General features: G+C 44.1%; 1 protein-coding gene across 3 annotated transcripts in view; it reads left to right on the top strand.

Annotated features, from left to right (window-relative positions):
* The window catches only part of DNAAF11 (dynein axonemal assembly factor 11), a 152089-nt gene that overhangs the window by 24292 nt on the left and 116879 nt on the right, over window positions 1-10918 (top strand). For all 3 annotated transcript variants that reach the window (XM_056522786.1, XM_056522785.1, XM_056522787.1), the window contains exons 5-6: window positions 305-534; window positions 5700-5870. In XM_056522786.1, coding sequence (XP_056378761.1) covers window positions 305-534; window positions 5700-5870 — 401 coding nt within the window. The remainder of the gene's footprint in view (window positions 1-304; window positions 535-5699; window positions 5871-10918) is intronic.

Raw genomic sequence — 10918 nt, 5'->3', positions numbered from 1 at the left:
CTGTGGGTCAAACTAGTGATCACATAACCAAATTACAGTAACAAAAATCATGCATGTAGCTGTGCTGGAATGAAACAAAGGTCTCTGTACAGATCATTTGGCCTACTTAACCTTTGGTTTGGTCTTTTTATTAATACTTTATTGTGCTCCTGAATGGCCGTGGGGATTCCAGTTTACCAACATTTGTGTTCGGTAGCTCTGCACCTGTTATTTGTGTTACATGGAAGATAAGAATTCTGCTGTGAATATTTATTTCTCCTTCTCCCACTTGTCGGAGCTGAGAGCTGATTGTTTTATCTTGAAGTGGCTGGACGGGAAGGAGATCGAGCGTTCTGAGCGGATTCAGGCCCTGCAGGATTACCGCCAAGTGCAGCAACAAATCAGAGAAGAAGAGGCGACTTATCTGCTGAAGAGAGCCAGGGAGCGACAAGAGGAACAGAGCAAATCCTCCGCACAGCAGAGCGCCAGCCAACAAGTACCAGGGAGGAAGCCTGGATTCGATGGACGCTGGTATACTGACATCAATAACACACTGTACGTGCAGCAGCTTCTGTCTTACTGTATTTCTTCGATCCATGGGGGAGGGGAGGCCTAACCTCTATGCTGCCTGAGATGGAAAGTGAAATATCCCCACTTCATCCACTCTCTTTAAAGTGTACCCATCAGATCCAACAAACATTTTTTTAATATATCACTCAGTACCTAATCCTGACCATGTACATCTAATTTTTATGTGTCTAGCACCTTTATTTATTTTTTTATTACACTTTTAATTTAGCTCACTAGTCTGAATTCCTCTCTAAGGGAGGGGGCGTGGCCTCACTGTGCAGGTCTCCGCCCCCTCCCTCAGTATGCTGTCTGCTCACATCTCCCCTAGCATTAGCAAAATTGCAACTCCCAGCTTGTCCTCACTGACAGTAGCGGGACACAAGCTGATAGTGGGAGGATTTTTCCTCCAGCTCTGAGCCCTGCGCTCACAGCTGTCAATCAAGGAAGTGTGTCCATGACATAGGTGATGACGCATGGACACAGCAGGACTAGTATGTGTCCAAGCAGGCAGGGGGGGCATTTGTTTGACTGGCTTTTTCAGTATGAAATACAGAAAATTTTCTAATGAAAGCAATTGCAAAACCTATTGGTTATACATGCTTTACAACATATCAAAAGTTTTTGTATCTGACAGTGCCCATTTAAATGGTGCTTGAGAAAAGGGAAGGCTTCATGCGGTGCACACAGTAAGCTCTTTCCATACTATGGTCACAGATATTAAATGGGTTATCCAGGAATATAAATCAGAGCCAATATCTTCCAAAAACAGTGCCACTTTTGTCCTCAGGTTGTGTGTGGTATTACAACTTGGCTTCATTCACTTGCTGCAATATCACATACAGCAGTGGTCTTCAACCTGCGGACCTCCAGATGTTGCAAAACTACAACTCCCAGCATGCCCGGACAGCCGTTGGCTGTCCGGGCATGCTGGGAGTTGTAGTTTTGCAACATCTGGAGGTCCGCAGGTTGAAGACCAGTGACATACAGTCTAAGGACAAGAGTGGTGCTGTTTTTTGAAGGATAACTGTCAGCAAGTTCACCCACACTAAACCCAATATACTGGGTAATAGTGCGGGTGACCAGGAGTCCATACAGGGGTCACTTACATTTTTTGTTGGGTTGCCGCCGAGTTTTCACCCTGTAAAGTCCCATAATTCACCCCCTTTAGATGCGCTCATGCTTTGGGTCCCGGAAGAAGGTGCCTAAGCGCTCCCCCTTAATCGCATATGCATTTTCTTCAACACCACGTCCTATTGACATATAGTCACACCCCGCCCCTCAATGCAAGGCTATGGGAGGGGGCGTGACAGCCATTACCATTTACCATTATGTCCTAACCTACCTAGCCACACAGTGCCCAAGGCCTGATCTCCTGATCCCTGGTTATGTGTCTCCAGAAACAGTACCACACATGTCCACAAGATGCACGTAGATTTCACTCATAAAGGGGGTATGTGGTCGGACCTAACATTGGGCTATTATTATGGGGCACTTTTATGGGGATTCTGTGGTAGGCACTGTTACGGGGCTCTGTATGACACTGTTAGGCACTGTTATGGGAGCTCTGTATGATACTGTTAGGCACTGTTATTGGAGCTCTGGATGATACTGTTAGGTGCTGTTATGGGAGCTCTGTATGATACTGTTAGGCACTGTTATGGTAGCTCTGTATGATACTGTTAGGCACTGTTATGGGAGCTCTGTATGACACTGTTAGGCACTGTTATGGGAGCTCTGTATGATACTGTTAGGCGCTGTTAAGGGAGCTCTGTATGATACTGTTAGGCGCTGTTAAGGGAGCTCTGTATGATACTGTTAGGCACTGTTATGGTAGCTCTGTATGATACTGTTAGGCACTGTTATGGGAGCTCTGTATGACACTGTTAGGCGCTGTTATGGGAGCTCTGTATTATACTGTTAGGCGCTGTTATGGGAGCTCTGTATGATACTGTTAGGCGCTGTTATGGGAGCTCTGTATGATACTGTTAGGCGCTGTTAAGGGAGCTCTGTATGATACTGTTAGGCACTGTTATGGTAGCTCTGTATGATACTGTTAGGCACTGTTATGGGAGCTCTGTATTATACTGTTAGGCGCTGTTATGGGAGCTCTGTATGATACTGTTAGGCGCTGTTATGGGAGCTCTGTATGATACTGTTAGGCGCTGTTAAGGGAGCTCTGTATGATACTGTTAGGTGCTGTTATGGGAGCTCTGTATGATACTGTTAGGCACTTTTATGGTAGCTCTGTATGATACTGTTAGGCACTGTTATGGGAGCTCTGTATGACACTGTTAGGCACTGTTATGGGAGCTCTGTATGATACTGTTAGGCACTGTTATGGGAGCTCTGGATGATACTGTTAGGTGCTGTTATGGGAGCTCTGTATTATACTGTTAGGCGCTGTTATGGGAGCTCTGTATGATACTGTTAGGCACTGTTATGGGAGCTCTGTATTATACTGTTAGGCGCTGTTATGGGAGCTCTGTATGATACTGTTAGGCGCTGTTATGGGAGCTCTGTATGATACTGTTAGGCGCTGTTAAGGGAGCTCTGTATGATACTGTTAGGCACTTTTATGGTAGCTCTGTATGATACTGTTAGGCACTGTTATGGGAGCTCTGTATGACACTGTTAGGCACTGTTATGGGAGCTCTGTATGATACTGTTAGGCACTGTTATGGGAGCTCTGGATGATACTGTTAGGTGCTGTTATGGGAGCTCTGTATGATACTGTTAGGCACTGTTATGGGAGCTCTGTATGGTACTGTTAGGCGCTGTTATGGGAGCTCTGTATGATACTGTTAGGCACTGTTATGGGAGCTCTGTATGATACTGTTAGGCACTGTTATGGGAGCTCTGTATGATACTGTTAGGCGCTGTTATGGGAGCTCTGTATGACACTGTTAGGCACTGTTATGGGAGCTCTGTATGATACTGTTAGGCGCTGTTATGGGAGCTCTGTATGATACTGTTAGGCGCTGTTATGGTAGCTCTGTATGATACTGTTAGGCACTGTTATGGGAGCTCTGTATGACACTGTTAGGCACTGTTATGGGAGCTCTGTATGATACTGTTAGGCGCTGTTATGGGAGCTCTGTATGACACTGTTAGGCGCTGTTATGGGAGCTCTGTATGATACTGTTAGGCGCTGTTATGGGAGCTCTGTATGACACTGTTAGGCGCTGTTATGGGAGCTCTGTATGATACTGTTAGGCTCTGTTATGGGAGCTCTGTATGATACTGTTAGGCACTGTTATGGGAGCTCTGTATGATACTGTTAGGCGCTGTTATGGGAGCTCTGTATGATACTGTTAGGCACTGTTATGGGAGCTCTGTATGATACTGTTAGGCGCTGTTATGGGAGCTCTGTATGATACTGTTAGGCGCTGTTATGGGAGCTCTGTATGACACTGTTAGGCGCTGTTATGGGAGCTCTGTATGATACTGTTAGGCTCTGTTATGGGAGCTCTGTATGATACTGTTAGGCACTGTTATGGGAGCTCTGTATGATACTGTTAGGCGCTGTTATGGGAGCTCTGTATGATACTGTTAGGCACTGTTATGGGAGCTCTGTATGATACTGATAGGCACTGTTATGGGAGCTCTGTATGATACTGTTAGGCGCTGTTATGGGAGCTCTGTATGATACTGTTAGGCGCTGTTATGGGAGCTCTGTATGATACTGTTAGGCACTGTTATGGGAGCTCTGTATGACACTGTTAGGCACTGTTATGGAAGCTCTATATGATACTGTTAGGCACTGTTATGGGAGCTCTGTATGATACTGTTAGGCGCTGTTATGGGAGCTCTGTATGATACTGTTAGGCACTGTTATGGGAGCTCTGTATGACACTGTTATGAAGTCCCTGTGCTGTAGGTATTGTTCGGTCTCTTTCACACTACTGTTGCACCCCGTCTAGAAATGCAATTAAAGTCTCTTTATTTACTTATTTTTTTGTGCCTTTAACGGCCGTTCTTGTTATGGGGCACAACGGGCCCTGATGGCTCACATATACTATTATGGGGTCCATCGGGCGCCGTAGTTTTTTGTCGGAATTAGAGGGAGAAAAAGACTGTTATGGGAGCTCTGTATGATACTGTTAGGCGCTGTTATGGGAGCTCTGTATGATACTGTTAGGCACTGTTATGGGAGCTCTGTATGATACTGATAGGCACTGTTATGGGAGCTCTGTATGAGACTGTTAGGCGCTGTTATGGGAGCTCTGTATGATACTGTTAGGCGCTGTTATGGGAGCTCTGTATGATACTGTTAGGCACTGTTATGGGAGCTCTGTATGACACTGTTAGGCACTGTTATGGGAGCTCTGTATGATACTGTTAGGCTCTGTTATGGGAGCTCTGTATGACACTGTTAGGCGCTGTTATGGGAGCTCTGTATGATACTGTTAGGCGCTGTTATGGGAGCTCTGTATGATACTGTTAGGCACTGTTATGGGAGCTCTGTATGACACTGTTAGGCACTGTTATGGAAGCTCTATATGATACTGTTAGGCACTGTTATGGGAGCTCTGTATGATACTGTTAGGCACTGTTATGGGAGCTCTGTATGATACTGTTAGGCGCTGTTATGGGAGCTCTGTATGATACTGTTAGGCACTGTTATGGGAGCTCTGTATGACACTGTTATGAAGTCCCTGTGCTGTAGGTATTGTTCGGTCTCTTTCACACTACCGTTGCACCCCGTCTAGAAATGCAATTAAAGTCTCTTTATTTACTTATTTTTTTGTGCCTTTAACGGCCGTTCTTGTTATGGGGCACAACGGGCCCTGATGGCTCACATATACTATTATGGGGTCCATCGGGCGCCGTAGTTTTTTGTCGGAATTAGAGGGAGAAAAAGACGGTGCAAGCAGTATTTTTTCTCCCACTATTCTCCCCGGCTCCCCTGATGGGCGTCACACTACCGGGCATAACAGAAATGTGAAAGGAGCCTTACAGGGGCCCTGTACCACTGGCACCCTTACGGAGGCTCTTTGTGGCAGGCACTGTTTGGGAGCGCTTTGGAGCCACTGTTTTGAGGGTCATGTTTGGCAAGTATAGTTACAAGATTTCTGTGCGGCAGGTAATGTTACGGGGGCTCTGTGGGACTGACTATTGATAAGCTATAATTATTGACCATTATTTTTCAGGCCTGAATCTGCGGAAAACAAAGAAAACTGCCCTGAAGTGAACCCAGGGGACAGGGATGAAAAACAAGAGGATGATGCGTTTTGGCAGCAGCCGTCACATTACACGCCAGAGAGTAGATTAGAAACTCACCGATACATCGAGGAAAAGCGCAAATCTAAAGAAGGCGAGAGGTACAGAAAAAACGGATTGTTACTGAGCCTGTAGATATGGACGGTGTCAGGTGGATATTTATTACCATCCTGTGTTTGTATAAGATCAGTGATCTCCTCAGCACTACACCCTGGGAATATACAATACAGTGATCCCTCAACTTACAATGGCCTCAACATACAATAGTTTCAACATACAATGGTCTTTTCTGGACCATTGTAACTTGAAACCAGACTCAACATACAATGTTATGGAATCTGCGAAACGTGTCAATGGTTGGAAGAACCGACCAATCAGAATAGACATTTCACTGGTAAAACCCTGTATTCCTGAAGTGCATGCACTGACTGATGTCTGGTAGCGCCCCCTACAGTACAGGGAGGTATTACATGTTCTGTACTCTTTACCTGTATTACTGAAGCGTATGCACTGACTGATGTCTGGTAGCGCCCCCTACAGTACAGGGAGGTATTACATGTTCTGTACTCTTTACCTGTATTACTGAAGCGTATGCACTGACTGGTGTCTGGTAGCGTCCCCTACAGTACAGGGAGGTATTACATGTTCTGTACTCTTTACCTGTATTACTGAAGTGTATGCACTGACTGATGTCTGGTAGCGCCCCCTACAGTACAGGGAGGTATTACATGTTCTGTACTCTTTACCTATGCCAGGGTTAGCTGCTCCTTTGGACATCAGGTGAGGGCGACTCCATTTTACTTTTATTTTTTAGGACATTGCGTGTTCTGTACAGGACCCTGAAGAAGCTCCTGTCCTCTACATAGACCACTGTTTCCCAACGAGGGTGCCTCCAACTGTTGCAAAACTATAACTCCCAGCGTGCCCGGACAGCCGAAGGCTGTCCGGGCATGCTGGGAGTTGTAGTTTTGCAACAGCTGGAGGCACCCTGGTTGGGAAACACTGTCATAGACAGTGATTACAGCTCCCAGCAGATCTTTATTACTTTTATATATAAGGATTTGCTTTATCTATATTAGTTATCTACTTATTTTTCTTTAATCCTCACTTTTTCCTATTTTTGGATGACATTTTGGGGCTTCAGAACCAATTACCAGGTTTCCATAGAGTTCTGGTCTCAACATACAATGGTTTCAACATACAATGGTCGTCCTGGAACCAATTAATATTGTAACTTGAGGGACCACTGTACATACAATACAGTGTCCTTTACCTTTCTATGAACAATGAGACTCAAGCACAACAGAGTTTACACAAGAGAATCAAGGCCGATGTCACACTAGGTAAATGTGTTTACTGTGTTAAGTGGTATGGAGAGGGATTTTAACAGGGTAATAGCTGCCAAAAGGTGTCAAAATCAAGGTGTAGAAGTGTCAAATTATACAATGGTTGACTTTATGAGATTGGGGAAATTGCGAAATTGGAGTTAAAATGACCCTGACCGTCCTTGTGTCTAGAAAAGATTGAAAAAAAAACACCTCATATATCAGAAGCAATATTATTCACCTATGGTACAAGCTGAAGTCTCTATAACCCCTGCACTGCTCCTTATAGTGCAGTAGTCTTTAGCCTGCAGCTATTTTTTCTGAACTACAACTCCCAACATGCACTGACAGACACTTTTTTTTTTTTTTTAAATCAACCGGTGTCAGAAAGTTAAACAGATTTGTAAATTACTTCTATTAAAAAATCTTAATCCTTCCAGTAGTTATTAGCTGCTGAACACTACAGAGGAAATTCTTTTCTTTTTGGAACACAGAGCTTTCTGCTGACATCACGAGCACAGCGCTCTCTGCTGACATCTCTGTCCATTTTAGGAACTGTCCAGAGTAGGAGGAAATCCCCATAGAAAACATATGCTGCTCTGGACAGTTCCTAAAATGGACAGAGATGTCAGCAGAGAGCACTGTGCTCGTGATGTCAGCAGAGAGCACTGTGTTCCAAAAAGAAAAGAGTTTCCTCTGTAGTATTCAGCAGCTAATAAGTACCGGAAGGATTAAGATTTTTTAATAGTAGTAATTTACAAATCTGTTTAACTTTCTGGCACCAGTTGATATAAAAAAATAATAATAATCCATCGGAGTACCCCTTTAAATGCAGCGTCCTCTGAGATTTCATAGTCTCACGACTCTGAGGCCTTATCGACAAGATAAAATTTCACAAGGATTTCAGGATGCATTCCAAAAGCGTATTCCTTTATCCTTAGTGGCAATCTGTACCATAGCGTGAATGAAGCGGATTTTTCCCACAGGGACCTGGGCAGTGTTTTCTATGTCTAGGACAAAGAAGAATTAAAGGGGTACTCCGCTGCTCAGCGTTTGGAACAAATTGTTCCGAATGCTGGAGCCGGCACCGGAAGCTTGAGATGTCATAGCCTCGCCCCCTCAATGCACGGCTGTCACGTCCCCTCCCATAGAATTACATTGAGGGGGTGGGGCCTGTTGGCATGAGGGGGCGGGGCTATTAAATCACAAACTCCCGACTCCAGCGTTCGGAACAGTTTGTTCCAAACGCTGGGCAGCGGAGTACCCCTTTAAGGTCTGCAACTGATCTAAAGCAATGAAGGGGTTAATATATTTTATCTCTGGGGTTCTGCACCAGAGAAGGGGTTAATTAGTATTACTGGTGGCCTAGGGTAAAATACAGGATAATGACTCCAACCGTGATTGTCTAAGGAAGCTAAGGGGTTAAGGTCAGCATCTTTTGTACTCTACATTATGGAAGGGGATGATGCCAGTATCCATGGTTATCTAGGACAGAAATTGTTAATGTCCAAATTCTAAGTGGTCTAGGGCAGTGGAAAGGTTAATGTAAAAAACCTTAGTGGTCTTGGGCAGAGACGGGGTTAATGCAAGTCTTCCTTGTGGTTTAAGGGTACGTTCACACTGCGTATGTCTTCCACGAAACCCGTTCTCACTAGAAATTTCAGCGGCGGACAATTGTTCCGCGCTAGAATGAACATGTTCATTCTTTGCGCGGAGATCCACAATCCCTGTATAGCCGTCAATCGTGACAGCGCAGTGCCGCGCAGTCCTACCGCCAAAGTATTTCGGCAGCTGACGCCGCCAAATGGATTCCGCAGTGTGAACGCACCCTAAGGCAGATAAAGGGTATATGTCGAAATCCCAAGGTGGTGTAGAGCAGTTAAAGGGTTAGTCTTTCATACCTGGTGTCCAGTGGTTACCATACTTGCCAGCATTTGAAAACACTAATTTAGGACCTTTGTGGCCCCAGGGACTTGGCCGAAGAACACTTTTTGCAACCTGGTTCCTAAGATTGAACCAATAGTTTGAGAACTGTTGACAAGTATGGTGGTTACTTATCTCTCTAAGGCTGTGACGTCACGAGCCTCTGCCCTGCACCACCAGTCATACGGCATGGAGCGAAGTTCACTCTGTGCATCGGATGTCTAGGGTGCCGCAACTGAGATTGCAGGGGTCCCCAGCAGCCAGCCCCCTGCGATCAGACATCTTAACCCCTATCCTTTAAGAATACATGCCCTTAAAGGGGTACTCCCCTGGGAATTTTTTTTTTAATCAGCTGGTGCCAGAAAGTTAAACAGATTTGTAAATTACTTCTATTAAAAAATCTTAATCCTTCCTGTACTTATCAGCTGTTGTATTCTCCACAGGATTTCCTTTCTGTCTGACCACAGTGCTCTCTGCTGACACATCTGTCCATTTTAGGAACTGTCCAGACCAGGATAGGTTTGCAATGGGGATTTGCTCCTACTCTGGACAGTTCCTAAAATGGACAGAGGTGTCAGCAGAGAGCACTGTGGTCAGACAGAAAGAAATCCAAAAAGAAAAGATCTTCCTGTGGAGCATACAGCAGCTAATAAGTACAGGAAGGATTAAGATTTTTTTAATAGAAGTAATTTACAAATCTGTTTTAACTTTCTGGCACCAGTTGATTTAAAAAAAAAAAATATTTTCCAGGGGCGTACCCCTTTAAAAATTCAAAACCCATACAATGACTTTTGTTTCTGCCCATGGCATTCCACTATAAAAAGATGGTTGCCTTCATTTGATACCACATAAGCTATGACTGTTCTTTGTCTTGTGTCCCCAGGGAGCAGCATGTTACATTAATACAGACACTTCATAGCCGGCAGTAAAGCAAGCCCTGCTGTGCTGTGTGTCACTGCCGTGAGCGCTGCTCTGTCTTACATTGTCAGCCTTGGATTTTTTCGTTTTTGCTTTTACGCTTGCGGGTATTTTCACAAAAAGCTGTAAATTATTACTTTTTTTTTTGCATTTTCTTCTTTATAAATATCCTACAAGTGAAACATTTCATGTTTTTTATTTTAATTTTGTGGAAGGGGAATAGTATTTTATCTTGGGAAAACTACAAATCTTTCCACCGAGGCATGACTACACAACCTCTGAAAGGTGGGCGTGAACAATAACTTTGGCCCCTCCCCTCTACGGGTGTTCACAACCAGTGTGCCTAAGCAAGAGAGTCAAAGGGTAACTTCTCTACAGCTCTTCAAATTGTAAGGACTGAGGATCACATTAAAGGGGTACTCCCGTAGAAATTTTTTTTTTTAAATCAACTGGTGCCAGAAAGTTAAACAGATTTGTAAATCACTTCTATTAAAAAATCTTAATCCTTCCAGTACTTTTTAGGGGCTGTATACTAAAGAGAAATCAAAATAAAGAAATGCATTTCCTCTGATGTCATGACCCCAGTGCTCGCTGCTGACCTCTGCTGTCCATTTTAGGAACTGTCCAGAGCAGCATATGTTTGCTATGGGGATTTTTTTCCTGCTCTGGGCAGTTCCTAAAATGGACAGCAGAGGTCAGCAGAGAGCACTGTGGTCATGACATCAGAGGAAATGCATTTCTTTTTTGGATTTCTCTTTAGTATACAGCCCCTAAAAAGTACTGGAAGGATTAAGATTTTTTTTAATATTAGTGATTTACAAATCTGTTTAACTTTCTGGCACCAGTTGATTTAAAAAGAAAAAAAAAGTTTTCCACGGGAGTACCCCTTTAAAGGGGTACTCTGGAGGTAAAAACATGTTTTCCAATCAACTGGTGGCAGAAGGTTATACAGATTTGTAAATTACAACGTATGGTTAAGAATA

This window comes from Hyla sarda, chromosome 5, assembly GCF_029499605.1.
Source record: "Hyla sarda isolate aHylSar1 chromosome 5, aHylSar1.hap1, whole genome shotgun sequence".
Taxonomy (NCBI): Eukaryota; Metazoa; Chordata; class Amphibia; order Anura; family Hylidae; genus Hyla; species Hyla sarda.
Note: the sequence above shows the minus strand (reverse complement) of the source record. Positions and strands in the feature narration are given on the sequence as shown.